Source organism: Aureococcus anophagefferens (genome assembly GCF_000186865.1).
Source record: "Aureococcus anophagefferens unplaced genomic scaffold AURANscaffold_34, whole genome shotgun sequence".
NCBI lineage: Eukaryota > Pelagophyceae > Pelagomonadales > Pelagomonadaceae > Aureococcus > Aureococcus anophagefferens.
Window position 1 is genome coordinate 116,879 of NW_008705592.1, and position 17,665 is coordinate 134,543.

Sequence of the window (17,665 nt, forward strand, 5' to 3'; positions counted from 1 at the left end):
TCCTCGCCCGCCGCGTCGAGGGCCGGCGCGGCCTCGTCGTTGGACCGCCGCCGCGTCAGGCCCTTGACGTCCGACTTCCGGCCCGCGGTCGACTTGCGCGCCTCCGCCATCGTCGGGAGCGGCCCCCGCGCTAATGGGCGCTCCAAGGAGTATCTTCGGGGCCGACCGTGCTTTTTGGCGGCGGCGCTGATGGAGCGTGCCATGTCGCCGAGCGGCCGATAGTGAAATGGTCGCGTCGCCGAGCGCCGCGGCCTGGACGGCGCGGAGCGGCGGCGTCACGTCGCTCGACGACTGCGGCGGCGGCGTCGCCGTCGGGACGGCGACGCTCCAGGGCTGGCGCGACGCCCAGGAGGACGCCCACGTCGTCGACGCCCAAAGCGACGGCGCGCTGCTCCTGGGGCTCTTCGACGGCCACGGCGGCGCGGCGGCCGCGGCCATGGCCGCGCGCGAGCTCGGCGGATGCGCGGCCGGCGCGACGAACGGCGCGGCGCTCGCGGCCGCGCTGCTGCGCGTCGACGGCGCGCTCCGGCGCGCGCACGCGGCGCGCGGCGGCTTCGGCGAGGTGGGCTGCACGGCGCTGGCCGTCGCCGTCACGCCCGCAACCATCGCCGCGGCCTGGCTCGGCGACACGGTGGGGCTCGCGTGCCGCGGCGGCGCCGTCGCAAGTTTAGGACGGCCGCACGCGCCGTGCGACGCGGGCGAGCGCGCGCGCATCGAGGCTTTAGGCGGCGTGGTCCTGCGGAACCGCGTCAACGGCCGTCTAGGCGTCGCGCGGGCGCTGGGCGACTTCGACTTCAAGGCCGACGCCGCCGACGGCTGCTTGGTGTCGCCGGCGGCGGATTTCGTAGATATACCGCGCGAGGCGGGACACGAGTTCCTCGTGCTCGCCTGCGACGGTCTGTGGGACGTCTTCGCGCCGGACCAGGCCGCGCGCTTCGTCGAGGCGGCCTGGGGCCGCGGCGCGCGGAGCCCCGACGACGTCGCGCGGCGCCTCGCGCACGGCGCGCTGCTCCGGGGCTCCAAGGACAACATCTCCGTCGTTTTGGTCATGCTCGACGGGCCGGGCCTCGCGGCGCGCCTCGAGCGGGACGCGGCGCGGCGGGACTTGCCGGTGGACGCGCCGACGTTCGACGACGCGGCGTTCGGCGAGGCGCCCGCGCCGGCGCCCGGGGCCGTGCCCGAGGCGTTCCCGGCGACGCCGGGCTCGCGGGGCGACCTGCGCCGGGCCCAGACGCCCCAGCGGCCCTGCCTGTCGCCCGCGGCGCCGCTCGCGTCCGCCGCGCTCTTCGCGGACGACGGCGCCGCGATCGGGGGCGCGACGGTCGAGGCCCTCGGCGACGCGGGCGTCGCCGCGCTCCTCGGCCGCATGGGCCTGGGCCACTACGAGGCGGCCCTCGCCGGCGTCGACGGCCGCGCGCTCCTCGCGCTGGACCGCGCCGCGCTCCGGGGCCGCGGCTTCGACGACGCGGACGCGCTCTACCTCTGCGGCGCGCTCTACCTCTGGATGGACCTGCGCTTCTAGGCGCGCGTAAAAGGGAGCCCGCCGAGGAGGCCGTCGGACGTGTGTGCGCGCGCCTCGAGGGCTGCCAGTGGCAATTAGCGAGGGAGAGAGAGAGATCGCATGGCTCGCGAGACCGGAGTCGAGCTCGATCCGCTCTCCCAGGTTTTTGGACGAGCCTCGTCGCGAGTGTGCCCCTTGTGCGCGCCAACTCGCGCCCCAGCCACACCAGACGCTCCGCGCCGCCGCCGCCGGGCCGCGCCGGAACGCGCGAGACCCCAGCCCCGCGCGCCGCGACCGCCGCGCCGCTTCGGGAGCCGCGCGCCTCGCCAAAGGGCCACTTCGGTCGCTGCCGGAAACGCCGCCATGTCGGACAGCGACGAGTCCATGCCGGGCCTGGTCGACGCGGCGTCGAGCAGCGACGAGTCCGACGCCGACGAGCCCGTCGCGCGCGCGGGCGGCGGCGGCGCGCGCGGCGGCGGCGCCGCGGCGGCGGCCGCGGCCGCGCCCGCGCCCGCGGCCGCCGCGGGCATGTCGCGGGGCTTCCTCAACGGGAAGAAGGGCGGGGCCCGGGCCCCGGCGCCGGCGGCCGCGGCCGCGGACGGCGGCGACTCCGACGGGGACAGCATGCCGGGCCTCGCGCAGTCGAGCTCGAGCGACGATTCCGCCGCCGAGAGCGGCGGCGACGAGTCCGACGAGTCCGACGACGAGCCGCCGGCGCCGACGCCGGCGGCGGCGCCGTCGGGCGCGCTGGACCTCGCGGAGTGGAGCGTGCGCGACCTCAAGAAGGAGATGGCGGCCAAGGGCCTGTCCGCGGACGGGATGGTCGAGAAGGCCGAGTTCGTCGCCGCGATCCGCCGGTTCCGCGAGGACCGCGACCTCGCGCTCGCGCACCAGGTCCAGGAGGCGGAGCTCGCCGGCGACGGCGGCGAGACCCACGACGTCGACGCGACCTGGGCGACGGACCGCCTGGGTTTGCTGGGCCTCGACGACATCGTCCACGACGTCGTGCCCCAGATGCTCGACGCGAACGCGGACGAGCACGACACGCGCGCGCTCGTCGAGGCCGTCGTGCCCGAGGGCGACGCCCGGGAGCAGTTCCTTATGGATTTGTTCGAGCGCCAGCGCATGCGGCGCGAGCGGCGGGCCGCCGCCGGCCGCCTGGGCGGCGACGCCGAGGCGGCCGTCGAGGCGGCGGGCGGCGGCGACGTCGCCGCGCTCGTCGAGGTGCTCGAGAAGCCCGGCGTCGACAAGGCGGCCCTCGCGGCGTCCCTCGGCGGGCCCCTCCGCGACACGCCCCTCGTCGCGGCCTGCCGCCGCGACCACACGGAGTGCGCGTTCCACCTCCTGTCGGCGGGCGCGGACCCGGACGCGCGCGCGGACGACGGCGCGACGCCCCTGGGCCTCGCCGCCGTCGGCGGCTTCCACGCGACGGCCAAGACGCTCCTCTTCGACTTTAGCGTCGACGCGTCCGTCGTCGAGGGCCGCACGATCGGCGAGATCGCGAGCCTCTACGCGGCGTGCTGCCCGACGCGCGAGGCGCTGGCCAAGGGCGAGGACACGGTCGCGAGCAACGACACGCGGGACCCGCGGGACGTCTACGCGACGCTCTTCAAGGTCCACACGACGACGCTGACGCGGACCATGCGCACGTGGAAGGCGGACCTCGAGGCCGTCGCCAAGGTCCGCGTGCAGCGCGTGGGCCTGAGCCTCTCCTACGAGACGGCGCTCGCGCGCGCGGGCGCCGACGGCGGCGGCGCGACCTGGACCGGCACGCCCCTCGAGCTCGCCGTGCGGGCCGACAAGCTCCGCCTGGTCGAGGTGCTCCTCGAGCACGGCGCGGCCGTCGCGGGCAAGCGCGTCGTCGACGTGCCGCTCTACGACGCCATGGAGGCGCGGCGCTTCGGCAAGTACCTGCGGGGCCTCGCCGACGACGAGAAGGACAACCTCATCGCGCGCCCCGGCGACGTCGAGCGCGGGTTCGAGGACCTCGACACGCTCTGCGGCAACATCGGCGCGGCGACGGCGCCCGCCGAGGCCGCGCGGCTCCGCGCGCTCGCGGCGGGCCACGACGCCCGGGGCAGCGGCCGCGACGTGAGCGCCGAGTTCGAGCGGCGCCGGCGCCGCGCGCTCCTCTGGCGCTGCTCGCTCCTGCTCGCGCGCAGCGGCTGCGGCGACGTGCTCAGCTTCGTCGCCGCGGGCCAGAAGAAGGGCGGCCACATCTTTGCCAACGGGGACATGCCCGACGGCGTCAAGGGGCTCCGCGAAGCCCGAGAGGCGCTGGAGAAGTGCGCGTCGCTGGCCTACCAGGTCGCCAAGGAGTACGAAGACTTCCCGACGCCGCCGGCGACGACGGACGACGCCGAGGACGCGCTCAAGGCCCGCGCGGCCGCCGTGGGCAAGGAGAACCCGCTGGGCTTCGACGGCAAGGCGCTCGCCCACGCCTTCCAGCTCGTCGCGCTCCAGCGCCTTACGAACGTCGTCGCCTTGGAGGCGAGTTTACTCACGGCGACGAACCCGTCGCGCGAGGGCGTGGCTGACGTCATCCCCGGCTACTTGGACGCGGGGGGCGCGTCCGCGTCCTGGCTCGACGCCTGGCTCAAGGCCGTCAAGGGCAACGAGGCCAAGTCCGCGGCGCGCGTCGCGACGGCGCTCGCGACGGCCGTGTCGAAGTGGCGGGAATCGGCGCCCAGGTTACGCGATTTGGTCGCGGCGGCCGACGAAGGCTCCGAGCAGACGCTGAGCAGCTGGAAGTCCGCGGCGAAGCTCAAGGACTTCCGGCCCGCCAAGCTCGCCGTGGCCGTGGCGTCCCAGAAGCCCAAGGCCGCGGCCGCGGCGCCCGCGGCGCCCGCGGCGGCGGCGGCCGCGGACGAGCCCAAGCCGGCCCTCACGGCGAAGCAGCGCGAGAAGGAGAAGAAGCGGGCGAAGAAGCAGAAGCAGCGCGAGGAGGCGGAGCGCCAGGCCCGCGAGGCCGAGGACGCGCGCGCGGCGGCGGCGGCGGCCGAGGCCGACCGGCCGCCGCCGACGCCCGAGGAGCAGCGCGCGGCCGCGGAGCGGCGCAAGAAGGAGCTCGCGGACCAGGCGAAGCGCGAGGAGGCGGCGGCCAAGGAGCGCGCGGCGCGCGCAGACCGCGAGCGGAAGCGCGAGGAGAAGGCCGCGCGCGACGCGCGGCGGAAGCTCCGGGACGACGCGCGCCGCGAGCTCTGGCGGCCCGCGCAGACGGCGCTCGCCGAGGTCAAGGCCCGGGACCTCGAGCTCAAGCTGAAAGCTTTACCCTGGGCGACGCTCGTCAAGCGCTACGGCATCTCCGTCGACGAGGACGAGCTCTCGGGCTACTAGGGCGCGGGGTCGCGGCGCGCGGACGCGCGCCAGGCCCACGTGCTCGTCGCGGACCGCGTCCTCGGCTGGTTCGCGGACCGCGACGGCGCCTGGCGCGACCGCGCGCTCGACGTGCTCGGCGCCGTCGCCCGGGGCCCGCTCGCGGACCCCTTGAAGGGCAAGGGCGCGCGCGCGGGCCTGCGGACCGCGCCCCTGGACGGGTCCATGCTCCTGCTCTACTCGGCGTTCAAGGACGCGTCGGGCGCCGTCGGCGTGCTCGCCTGGTGCGCCGTGCGGAAGGCCAACCTCAACGACTTCGTCGAGAAGATCCTCGAATCCCTGGACCGCCGCGCGGGCGTCTCCGAGGACGAGGCGCCGTTCCTGACGCTCCGCGCGGACCACGTGCTGCTGTCGCCGGGCAAGAACACGCCCATGAAGCTCTACGTCGCGGCCTGCGAGTCCCTCCCCGGCGGCCGCGCGCCCGGCGCCGTCAAGGCCGCCGTCGGCGAGAACCGGTGGCGGCCGGACCTGCGGCTCACGGAGAAGGAGGCCGGCGCCGTCGCCGACGACGGCGCGCCGTCCATGGTCCTGGGCCGCAGCGGCACGGGCAAGACCGTGTGCATGGCGCGGCGCATCGCGCGCGACCGCGCGGACCACGCGGACCGCGAGCTGCTGTTCGTCGCGCGGTCCCAGGCGCTCTGCAACTTCGTCCGGGACGCGGCGTGCCGCGGCGACGCCGACGCGCGCGCCGCGGGCGAGCCGCGCGCGGCCGCCAAGTTCCTCACGGTCAACGACCTGTTGCCCCTCCTCGAGGAGAAGACGAAGAACATGGCCGCGGGCTGCAAGAGCGACGTGCGCACGCCCTGGCGCCGCATGCGCTACTACCGGCGCGTCGACGGCGTCGACTTCCGCCGCGACCGCGATCTGCGGCTGACGGACGAGGACTACGCCAAGGCCAACGGCAACTACAGCTCCGAGAACGACACGGACTCGAGCGACGACGACTCGAGCGACGACGACGACGGCGCGGGCGGCGCGCGCGCGACGCAGTTCGGGGCCATGAGCTTCAAGGTCCGCGGCTCGTGCTGGCCCGCGGCGGATCTCGTGGATTTCTCGCGGTTCCGCGACGAGTTCTGGGACAAGTGCGGCGCCGAGCGGTCGCGGAAGAACGAGTCGCTGTCGCCGACGTTCTGCTGGGTCCAGATCCAGTCCTTCATCAAGGGGTCCGTAACTCCTTTAATCCGCGGCGAGCCGCTCGAGCGCGACGAGTACATCGACGAGTCCGGCGCCATCTCGAAGCGCCGCGCGACGGGCCTGAGCAAGCAGGACCGCGAGGACTGCTACGACGTCTTCGTGTCCTACGAGCGCGAGCTCCGCCACCGGCAGTGTGCAAATCAACCAGTGAGCTGGGACGTCGGGGCCAAACTTCAGAATTCTCTAGCTCGGTCAAATCGAAGTCGATTCGGCTGATTTTTGGACGAATCGATTGCTCTCAGCGAGTTCTCGAAGCACGGCGGAAGTGCTCGTGTCAAAACATTCGAATACGCGCACATTGAAGTCGGGTTGAAGATTTGATTTGCACACAGGCCACCGGCGGCTCTGGGACGCGACGGACCGGGAAGTCGCTTTAATCCAGCGCGTCCTCGAGGAGGGCTTCGTCGCCACGACGCCCCTCGAGGCCTCGAAGCGCGACGGCGGCGCCATGGCCATCCTCGACCACGTCTACTGCGACGAGGTCCAGGACATGACGCAGGCGACGCTCGCCGTCTTACTCCTGGCCGTCGGCAACCGGCCCGAGCGCCTCTTCGTCTGCGGCGACACGGCCCAGGCCATCCAGGACGGCGTCGCCTTCCGCTTCAGCGACCTCAAGGAGACGATCTACGAGCTCCAGAAGGAGGTGAAGACGCGGTCGGGCCGCGGCGCCGCGGCGATGGCCGCGGCGTCGGACCGGAGCGGCGCCGCGGCCGCGTCGAAGAAGCTCTTCAAGCTCACGAACAACTACCGCACGCACGCGGGCATCCTCGGCGCCGCCAACGCCGTCCTCGACTTGCTGGAGCAGGCCTTCCCCAACAGCGTCGACGTCATGGAGAAGGACGCGGGCGTCTCGACGGGCCCCCGGCCGACGTTCAGCCACGAGCGCCCGGTCCTCGACGACCTGCCCAACGCGACGCTCCTCATGCGCGCGGAGCCCCTCCGCGACGCGCGGCGGCGCCTCGCCGCGGAGCGCGACGACCGCCGCGCGCTCGTCGAGGAGCGCGAGGGCGCGGTGGGCGCGTCCGACGACCGCGACGCGGTGCTCGACCGCGCGGACGCGGCGCTCAAGGCCGCGGCGGCGGACATCGCCGACGAGGCCGAGGAGGCGGCGGCGGCCTGGCACGCCGAGGTCAAGGCCGCGCGCAAGGCCTACGACGCGGAAACCAAGCGCCGCGACGCGGACGCGAAGAAGCGGCGCGCGAAGCGCGACGCGTGGCTCGCGGACCGCGACAAGCAGGCCAAGAAGGCCAAGGCCGACCTGGCCAAGCTCGCGAAGAAGCGCGCGCGCTTCGAGGGCGCCGACGGCGACGCGGGCGCGCGGCGCCGCGCGTCGGACCGGCGGGCCGCGGAGCTCGAGGCCGCGCGCGCGTCCGCGGAGCAGGTCTACAACCAACGCGCGCGCGAGGCCCTCGACCTCTGGAACACGCCGTCACCCATGGACGCGAACAAGCACCGCGTCGTCGCCACCGCGGTCGTCGGCGGCGACGCCGCGCGCGTCCAGGGCATCGTCGCGGGCCTCGTCGCCGAGGAGGTCGAGGCCGACGTGTTGCTGGGGGACATGGAGGAGGAGGACATCGCGGATTGCATCGCGCCGGACCCCGCCGCGGCGCAGATCCGCGCCCTCATCGTCCGCCGCGGCGGCGCGCGGCTTTTAGCGGACCCGCGCGCGCTCATCGGCGACTACGCGCGCGCGCTCACGCCGGCCGCCGAGGCGTCCGTCGCGCCCCTCGAGCACTTCGTCGCCGTCGAGCAACGGGCGAACGCGGACCGCTGCGCCGCGGAGGACTTCGACGCGCAGGAGGCCGCGCTCCGGAGCGCGTCGTCGGCGCCGCGCGAGCCGCCCGCGGACCTCGACGAGCCGGACCTCCCGGCGCTCGTCAAGCCCACGGAGGACCACTCGCCCGCGGGCCGGGCCGCCTACAAGGCCGAGTACGTCCGGGCCCGCGCGACGGCGCCGACGCTCGCGGAGTTCGGCGTCGACGCGGCCGAGGTCGCCGCGCGCGCGAAGCGCCGCAAGAAGGCGTCCAAGGCCGCGGAGCGCGCCGACGCCGGCGCCATCGACGCGGAGATCCGCCGGCGCCGCGCCGCCGCGGGCCTGACGCCGTCCGCGCTGCACTGCGCGGAGCTCCTCGACAACAAGCTCGTGTCGACGCGCGTCTTCAGCGTCCAGGAGTTCAAGGGCCTCGAGGAGGAGGCCGTGGTTCTGGTCGACTTCTTCGGCTCCGCGGACAAGGAGACGGCCAAAGCCTGGCGCGACCTCTTCAAGGCGCGCCGCGAGGGCCGCGGCGACTTCTCGGACCTGAGCCGGCGCCGCGCGCTCGAGCGCGACCTCAAGCTCCTCTACACGGCGCTGACGCGCCCCCGGAGCCGCCTCGTCATCCTCGAGCTCACGAAGGAGGGCGCGGCGTCCGACGCGGCCAAGTTCTTCACGGCCAAGCCCGCCGACGGCGCCGCGCCGCTCGCCGAGAAGCACAAGCGGTCCACCAAGGAGAAGAAGAAGAGCGCCGACGGCGCGACGCTCAGCGCCGACGAGTGGCGCAGCCGCGGCGCCCTCATCGCGCGCGTCGCCACGGAGCGCGCCGAGGGCGACGCGGGGGTCTCCGCGGGCGACCTTGACGCGCGGCTCGGCGAGGCGCGCGACTGCTTCCGGAACGCCGAGGACGCCGAGCTCGAGCACCGCTGCGACGCCGTCATCGCCTGCGCCAAGGCCGTCAAGGACGTCCGCGCCAAGGTCGCCGACGCGCGCGGCCGCGACAAGGGCGACCGCGACGACGACGACGACGCCAAGCCCAGCGCCGCGGAGGAGGCCGCGGCGGCGGCCGTCGCCGAGGCCCTCGGCAGCCTCGCCCTCGACGAGGCCCTCGCCATCTGCAAGGCCGCGGACACGGGCGAGGCGAACAAGGCGCTCGACGACCTCGCGGGCGACATCAAGACGCTCAATCCCTCCCCTCCCCCCCCCTGTGAATCCGGTAGTGGGTTACCGGAAGTAGCTCGCGGGGTCGTCGTAGGGGTCGTCTGCGACGGGCGCGTCCGCGGCGCCGAGCGCGACGGGCGCGTCCGCGGCGCCGACGTAGTTCGCGAGGTCGCCGTAGCGCGTCACCTCGACCTCGCCGTCGACGAGCCGCGCCTCGAAGCCCGAGGCCGCGGCCCGCGAGTTCCAGGAGCGGCGCAGCTGCGGGTGCGCGGCGACCGCCGGCGGCGGCGGGGCGGCGGCGGCGGCGGCCGGCGGGTGCGGGGGCCGCGGGCGCGCCGCGAGCTGCGGGTGCGCCGGGGCCGGCTCCCGGGGCGCGGCGTCCGGCGGCGGCGGGGCCTCGCGGGGCGAGAGCTCGCCCGCGGCGTCGACGCGGGCCGTCGACGACCGGCGCCGCTCGGGCGGGCGCCGCGGCGGCGGCGACTCGCGCGCGAGGAAGCGCCAGCCCGGCGCGCCCCGCGACCGGCGCCGCCCGCGCCACCGCGCGTCGGCCTCGTTGTCGGAGCTGTCGTCGCTGTGGAGCCGCGGGTCGCCCCAGCGCGCGGCCTCGTAGCTCTCCGGTACGGCGTCGTCGTCGCGCCGGGGCACGCGGCGCAGCGACGCCCGCACGCGCGCGACCTCGCCGAGCGGGTCCAGCAAGGTCGCGCCGCGGACGCGCCGCGGCGCGCCGGGGCCGACGAAGGCCGCGGACCACCTGTGTGGGAAACAACCAGTGGAACGCCCTGCCCAGCAAAAACTTCAAACCTCTCTATCTCGGTCAAATCGAAGTCGTTTTGGCTGATTTTTAGACAGAAGTCGGGTCGAAGATTTGATTTCCACACAGCGGACCACGCGCGCCAGGAAGGGATGAGCCTCTCCGGCGGGTCGCGCTCGCGGCGCCGGCCCGCCCAGTGCGAAACCCAGGGCCGCCGCGGGCTCGGCCGCGCCGCGACGCTCGGCTGCACGGGCAGGGGCGGCTCGGACGCCGACCGGGGCGCGCGGCGCGCGCGCCGCGGCGGCCCGTCCTCGCGCGCGGATATCGCGCCCGCGTCGTCGTCGACGTCCGCGCCCAGGTCCAGGGTGCCCGCGCCGAAGACGACGTCGCCGTCGACGACGCCGCCGTCGGCGGCGCCCGGCGGCGGCGGCGGCGGCGCGCGCGACGGCCGCGACGGCGACGCGGCCTCGGGGCGCTCGGCGCCGTCGACGAAGTCGCGCCGCGGCGACCGCGGCGTGGCGACGTCGTCCATGCGCAGGTCCCCGGTGCCCCAGTCGATGTCGTCGTCGTCCATCGACGCGTCGCTCGCGCGGAACGGCCGGGAGAAGGAGTGCGTCCCGGTGCCCCAGTCGACGGACGACGGCCGCGCGGCGAAGATGTCCCGCTCGGCGAGCGTCTCCGTCGCGCGGCGCTCGGCCGGCGCGGACAGGTCGAGCGTGCCCGCGCCGAAGGAGACGTCCTCGTCGGCGAGGCGGCAGGCCTCGGCGAAGAGCGACGACCGGCGCGCGAGGTCCGCGATCGCTCCGAGGGACGGCGGCGGCGCCGCGGCCGCGACGGCCGGCGGCGGCGTCCCGCGCGTGCGCCAGTAGGACTGGGGCGTGCCGCTGCGCCGCCGCGCGGGCCGCCGCCGCGGCCGCTCCTCGGAGCCCGTCGCCGCGCGCGTGCGCCAGTACGTCGGCGTGGGCTCGGACCGGCGGCCCGCCGCCGGCGCGCTCGACCGCCGCGGGCTCGGCGTCGCCGGGAGCGCCGGGCCCGACGCGAGGGGCGCGTCGCGGCCCGGGCGCCCGGCCGCGAGCTTGACCTTGTGGGAATTGATGGGGTTCGGCTTCACGCCGACGCCCATCTTCACCCTGCGAGGGCGCGGCCGCGTCGAAGGAGGCGGGGAAAGGAGTCGGACGCGGCGACGAGCATGTAGCTCTTCGGCGCGTCGCGGTCGTTGGCGCCGTGGACGACCGCGAAGCGCTCCATCAACTGGCGGGCCTTGGAGTCCATGGTGGGGCAGCCGAGATCTACGACCGAAGCCCGAAGTTGGCAGGCAAATGTTTCCAGGTCGATATTGGCGCAAAGGGGAAATGAGACCGTTGTTGAAGCCGCGGGCAGCGAACCGTGAACGCGATGGCGGATGCCAAGACCAAGGGCGCGGACCTGGGGGACCGCATGTTCACGATGAACCCGCCGGAGCTCGCGGAGGAGGTCGTGTGACAGCGTCCTGTGGACGATTTTCGAGAGATTTGGGGTGAGAAACTAATGGGAAAATCGTCACCGCCATGCTTGGCAGGTCGTGTCGCTGCTCTACGACGACGGCCGCGAGAGCCGCTTCCCCGGCGGGTCCCTGGGCTGCGACCTGAGCAGCTGCCGCTACTGCACGACGCTCCAGCTCGAGGTGCTCGCGGCCTGCGCGACGCTGCGGCGCATGTGCGCCGAGGGCCCCGCGTGGCGCGTCGCGGTCCTCGAGGCGCTCCGGGCGGCGCCGCGCGCGCTCGACACGGTGCTCGCGCTCCTGAGCTCGTGCCCCTTCGTCGGCCCCCAGGCCGAGGACGACGCGGGCGAGCCGGACCCGGCCCACCCGGCGCGGCGCTGGGAGCGGCTCGCGAAACCCGTCGTCTGCGCGTCGCGCCACCTGCGGCGCGGCGAGGCGCCGGACGGCTACGCGGCGACGCCGGAGCAGTCGACGGCGGACTTCGCGCGGTGCATGCTCTTCGGGCCCGTGGGCCTCCTCAACGAGCTCGCGTCGGCGAACCACGCCGTCCTCGGCGACGTGCTCGCGAGCGCGTGGTGGCCCCGGGCCTGCGCGTCGCTCGTGCGCATGACGTGCTTCGGGTTGGACGACTTCATGGAGGACGACTACGGCGACGACGACGACGACCACCCGCTGGGCGACGTCGTCGGCCTCACGCTGAGCCTGCTGCTCATGGTCGCGCCGCGCGCGCCGGTCCGCGGCGCGGCGCCCTTCGAGAGCCTGCGGGCGGCGCTGGAGCGCGACGACGTCGCGACGGACGACTTCCACGCGTGCCTCCTCGACTGGCGCGACGCCGAGGACGCGGGCGCGAGCCTCGCCGGCGCCGCGGAGGCCGCGGGCGCCGCGGAGCCGCCGCCGCCCGACGGCTACATCACGGCGGCGGCGGACCTGCTGAACCTGCGGACGACGGGCGACCTCCCGGAGCCCCAGCGGCTCTGCCTCGCGTGCTGCCGGCCCGCGAAGCTCGGGGCAGGAAAAGAGAGCGAAATTCCCAGCTTCAAAGGCTCCGATCTCGGCCGTTTTCCACTCGTTTCGGCTGATTTTTGGACGAGCGATCATCTCTCGGAACGGTCTCGAAGCGTGGATGCTTTTTCTGGAACGCGCGCGCGCGGAACACTCACGTTGAAGCGAACTTGAATCACTCTTTTCCTGCCCAGGCGAAGCTCGCGTGCTCCAAGTGCGGCGCCGTCTTCTTCTGCGACAACGGGAACGAGTGCCAGAAGCTCGTCTGGGCGGCGCACCGGCCGGGCTGCGCGCCGCCGAAGCAGGGCGACGCCGCCGCGTCCCACCCGAGCTCGTGGTGAGGTCGTAAATTCAAGTTGAACTTCAAGGTGATGAGAGCTTTGGAGCTGCTCGGCTACGCCGGCGCGTACGACCTGATCACGGCGTCGCGCACGGCGCTGGAGGCGCCCGTCGGCTGGGCGACCGCCGAGACGCTGACGTACACGCACCCCGCGCCGACGAGCGTGTGCGGCATGATGCTGGAGAGCCTCGGCGCGAGCACGCCCGTGGCGCGCGGCCGCTCCGCGACGACGGCGTGGCGGTTCGCGTGCGGCGACGCGGCGGCGCGGAACGAGGCGCTCGTCGCGGCGGCGCTGCTCGCGGAGGCGGGGGGCGACGGCGGCCTCGCGGCGTCGAACCGGGGCGGCTACCACTCGGACCGCGACGCGCTCGGGGCGGAGGCGCCGTGCCTCGGGGAGCTGCGCGCGCTCGTCGCGGCGGCGATCTCGGCGCTCCCCGGGAAGGCGCGGGGGCGGCGGGAGATCGTCCACAGCTGGTTCAACATCAACCGCGGCGACAACCACAACGCGCTCCACGACCATCGGCCGGCGCTCTTCTCGGGAGTCTACTACGCGGCCGCGCCCCGCGCCGGGGGCGGCGAGCTCGCCTTCCAGCTCGACGCGTCGCTCGGCTGCTCCGCCGCGGCGCCCGGCGCGGGGACCTGCAGCTACGGCGTCGTCGAGCCCGCCGACGGCGTGCTCGTCGTCTTCCCCGGCGGCCTCAAGCACGCGGTCTTCCCGATGTGTGCGGGGCCGCGGCCGCGCGTCTCGATCTCCTTCAACGTCGCTCCGACGTGACTCTAATAGCCGATGCCGTGCGCCGGTCAGGGCTGACGATGAAGGATCGATGAAGGATACTTCACCCCACGAGCCAGCCCGACCGCCGTCCATCGGCGCGGCGCGCGCGCACCGGGCTGCGCGCCGGGCCGCCGAGGCGGACGCGCGGCACCGTCGCCATGTTCTTCGAGGGCCGGGACGAGGCGGCGCAGCGCCAGGCGCGGCAGGCGCCGCACGCGCCGGCGTCGACGCTCTCCATGGTCGGCGTCGCGGTCGCGCTGGCGCTCGCCGTCGTCGCCGGGCCCGCCGCGACGCTCTACGTCGCCGCGTCTCGGGGCCTGTTCGCCGGCGCGCCGCCGCTGCCCGAGCCCTGGGCGAAGCTCGCGGCGCGGCTCCGGCGGCTCCGCGCGCCGCGGCCCGGGCCGGCGCCGACGAAGCGGCGGCCGACCAAACTGCTCCAGGGGTCGTGGTGCGAGCACCTCTGGTCCATCCCGGCGCCGGGGACGCCGCGCCACGAGTGGGGCCGGCCCTGCGACACGGGCGAAGACGAGTTCGCGCGGCTCCGCGTGGAACAGGACGAGTGGCGCGTGCGCATCCGCGAGTGCCGGTCCGGCGACGACGTCGTCGCCGACGCCCAGGAGAACGTCTTCCGGATCCGCGACGAGGCGAACCTCACGGCCGACGGCTACGGCCTCTTCGTTTTGGAGTTCCTCTCGACGACGTCGCGGCTGCCCGCGGTGCGCCGCCGCGTCGGCGCGTGCAGCCTGCACTGCGTCGTGCCCCTGCGCGGCGGCGAGCACTGGAAGCGCCTGCCGCGCCGCGTCCATGTGGGAGTGGCGCTCGACGCGGTACCCTGCGGCGCGCCCCTCGCGCCCGAGGCCGCGGCGCGCTGCGCGACGGCCAACGAGACGGGCGAGATCCTCGAGCTCGTCGGGCCCTGCGCCTGGCCCGGCGACGACGACGACCGGGGATTTTAAGGAGGCGGCGGAGCCAGGCCGCGCCGCGCGGCGTCGAGGTCGAAGGAGAAGACGACCCACTCGCGCCCGCCCGCGTCGAAGGCGCCGCGCCTTTCGCAGCCGGGGACCTTCTCGTGCGCGCGCAGCGACGGCGCGTTGCGCGCGTCGATGACCGTGACCGCGGCGCGCTCGGGGGCCAAATCCGCGAAGAGGCCCGCGTAGAGGTCCCGGAATAGACCCGAGCCGCGCTTCGGCGCCGCGACGCAGACGGGCCCGACGAAGGCCGTCGGGTCGAAGCCCGGAGGCGCCGCGTTGCGCCAGGGCAGGCCGACGGCCTCGCGGTTGTAGGGCTCGTCGGGCGAGTTCGCGGCCGCGAAGCCGACGAGCGCCGGCGGGAGGTTCGACCAGTCGTAGGCGACGACGGACGTCGCGCGGAAGGCGCCGGCCTCGCGGCGCGGCGCGAAGGCCCGCTTGATGCCCGCCGCGGACCAGGCCGGCGCCAGGCTGTGCGGGCCCGCGACGCGCGTCTCGTCGTTCTCCGCCCAGAGCGCGCGGATGGCGTCGGCGTCGCTTTCCTTGCCCAACCGCAGGCGCACGCCGTCGTTTCGCTCGATGCCCAGCGGTGCCGCGAGAGGTGCCGTCGCGGCGGCCCACCAGGCGGGCGGCTGCCAGGCCTGGGATTGTTGCAGCAGCGCGATGCAGAGCGCGGCGACGATGCGGCGGGCCATCATCATTTTGCTTAGCCGCGTCGCAGGGAGGAGCGCGACGCAGAGCGCGGCGCGATGCGGCTTCCCATCTTGCCCATGCACCTTGAAGTTCAAGTTGAATGGGCAGTGACGAAACATGCCAGCCTCGACTGCGCTCGAGGGCGCGCCCCCAATCCACCCGCGTCGAAGACCGAGGCTAACTCCCGGCCGCGGCCGCGGGCCTGGGCGGCGGCGAGCGGCGGTTCGGCGGCGGCGACGCGGGCGGCGGCGGCGGCCGGGCCTTCTCCTGGACGTAGATGTCGACGGCGCCGTCGTTTCCGCCCAGGGCGCCGGACAGGAAACCCGCGAGGTCCGGCCGCGGCGGCCGCGCGCTCCGCGCGCCGCGCCAGACGGGCCGGGGCAGCGGCGGGAGGCCCGGCGACCGGAGCGCGGCCGCGACCGCGCGCGCCAAACCCGCGTCGTCGTAGCCGGCGAAGCCCAACGTCCCGCAGCGCGACGTGAGCCGCGACCGCGCGTCGATGGAAAAGTTGCGGTCGTCGGCGACGCCCGCGCGCGCGTACGCGCGCGCGTCCGTGTCCCGGTTGCCGAAGCCTGTGGTGGAACTCGAATCTTCAACCTGACTTCAATGTGAGCGCAAGCGACAGTTTCGACGCGAGCTCTTCTGTCGTGCCTCGAGAACTCGACGAGAGCGATCGATTCGTCCAAAAATCAGCCGCATCGACGTCGATACGACCGAGCTGGAGAGTTCCGAAGTTTGGTCGGGAGAACCCGGCTCGCCGTTTGAGTTCCACGCGGGCCGAAGCCCAAAACGACGGGCGACGCGCCCGGGTCGCCCCCGAAGGCCGCCGCGAGGTCGAGGAGCGCGCGCGTCTTGAAGACGTCCGGCGTCTTCGCGACGACCTCCGCGTAGACGGCGCCCAGGAGCCCCTCGCCCGACGTCACGAGGGGCCCGTCGGGCAGCCCGTCGCGGCCCTGGCGGAGCGACGCGAGGAACGCGCGCGTCGACGCCGCGAGGGCGACGGGCCGCGACGTCAGGTAGAGCACGCGCGCCCGCGGCGCGACGACGCCGCCCAGGAACGCGCAGACGCCGCCGTGCGCGAACGACGGCGCCGCGCTCATCGTCGAGTCGAGGAACCCGCGGACGTCGCTCGCCGTGATCGTCCCGTCGACGTCGCAGACGACGACGCGGTCACCGGCGTCCCAGAGGAAGGCCCGCGCCTCCGCGACCTGGCGGCCGAACTCGAAGGTCAGAGCGTTCGATCCCGGCCGCAGGCCCCAGCGCTCGAGCGCGGCGGCGCCGGGCCGCGAACCGCCGGCGAAGCGGCAGCGCCCGTCGGCGCCGGCGACGAGGTCGCAGTCCACGGCGGCGCCGTTGACGGCGACGCGCACGGGCCGCGCGTCGCCGTCCGCCGCGTCGTCGTCGCCTGTGTGGAAACCAACCACTGGTTTGGGTGGTCCTGACAAAACTTGAGAATTCTCTAGCTCGGTCACATCGAAGTCGATTCGGCTGATTTTTGGACGGATCGATCGCTCTCGTCGAGTTCTCGAAGCCCAGCCGAAGAGCTTGCGTCAAAACATTCGAATACGCTCACATTGAAGTCGGGTTGAAGATTTGGTTTCCACACAGGTCGTCGCCGTCCTCGTCGAAGCCGTCGCGGAGCGGCCGGTCGTCGCTCCGGAGCCGCGCTACGCCGCGCTCCAGCGACGCGTAGGCCGCGCTCAGGCCGCGGCTCAGCCGCTCGGTCGTCGGCGGCTCGAAGCGCACGACGAAGGCCGTGCACGCCAGCGACCCGTCGCGGCGCCGCACGACGACGACGTCGATGCTCGACCCGCGCCGCCGGCCGTCGTCGATCGTTGTTGCGGGGACCTCGGCCGCGAGCGCCGGCACGGGCTCGGGGCCGCCGCCGCTGACGGCGACCATGCGGGAATGAGCGTGCGCGAGCGCCAAAGCTAGCCGCACATGCTGCTTGCCACAAAGGATGTCACCGTTGAACCATGTGTTGAACTCAAATACAGACGGTGAAGCGGCCGAACCATCAGCACTTCAGCTATGATGATGGACACCCACTCCGTCGTCTGCGGCGTGGCGGGCCTGCAGGCCTTCTTCTACTGCTTTTTAAGCGTGCTCATGTGCACGACGTCCGAGATCGACGACGTGCGTCGTTCCTGCCGTTCCCTCGGCCGTTCCCTCGGAGGCCGCGCGACGGGCTGCCCCCGCAGGTCTGCAAGAGCCGCTTCGGGCCGGACTACCGGGCCGCCAAGGTCGCCCGGAAGGGGAGCGGCTACCTCCTCCTGCCGCAGCCCTTCCCCGTGCTCATGTTCCGCGCCGCCCGGCGCCCGGCCGCCGCGCCGCGCCGCGCGCGCGAGCCCGACCCCGCGCGCGCAGGGTGGTACTTCTGCTGGGCCGCGGCCGTGAACTGCTTCTCCTGCTACGCGCTCTACGTCGCCTACGACGCGATGAAGGTCCCGTGCTGCCTGCTCCTCGTCCTGTGGCACGCGGCCGTCATCCTCACGCAGATCGGCGACGAGGCGGACCACGCCGCGCTCCACTTCAAGATGCTCGCCGGCTGGTGCGTCGCGCTCGCCGCGGCGCTCCTCGGCGCGCCGTCGCTATAAGACACCGTTATGGATAGGTGGCGGCGCTCGCGACGGGGCGGGGGCGCTAGCGCGCGCCGTCGAGGCCGGCGCCGT

General features: G+C 74.5%; 2 protein-coding genes across 2 annotated transcripts in view; one reads left to right on the top strand and one right to left on the bottom strand.

The window, feature by feature from the left end:
* Nucleotides 1–226: 226 nt before the first annotated feature.
* Nucleotides 227–14,288, top strand: AURANDRAFT_67169 (hypothetical protein; the record flags this gene model as incomplete). Its single annotated transcript, XM_009042563.1, has 11 exons — nucleotides 227–1,402; nucleotides 1,781–4,807; nucleotides 4,871–6,203; nucleotides 6,403–9,030; nucleotides 9,865–9,931; nucleotides 10,274–10,355; nucleotides 11,116–11,211; nucleotides 11,294–12,283; nucleotides 12,412–12,480; nucleotides 12,604–13,277; nucleotides 13,469–14,288. The coding sequence occupies 11 exons, from the start codon at nucleotides 227–229 to the stop codon at nucleotides 14,286–14,288; spliced, it is 10,962 nt and encodes a 3,653-aa protein (XP_009040811.1).
* Nucleotides 14,289–15,170: 882 nt separating this feature from the next.
* The window catches only part of AURANDRAFT_67170 (hypothetical protein), a gene marked incomplete at both ends in the record, with an annotated part of 3,582 nt that continues 1,087 nt past the window's right edge, over nucleotides 15,171–17,665 (bottom strand). The window contains 3 exons of the mRNA XM_009042628.1: nucleotides 15,171–15,565; nucleotides 15,766–16,398; nucleotides 16,598–16,937. Coding sequence (XP_009040876.1) covers nucleotides 15,171–15,565; nucleotides 15,766–16,398; nucleotides 16,598–16,937 — 1,368 coding nt within the window. The remainder of the gene's footprint in view (nucleotides 15,566–15,765; nucleotides 16,399–16,597; nucleotides 16,938–17,665) is intronic.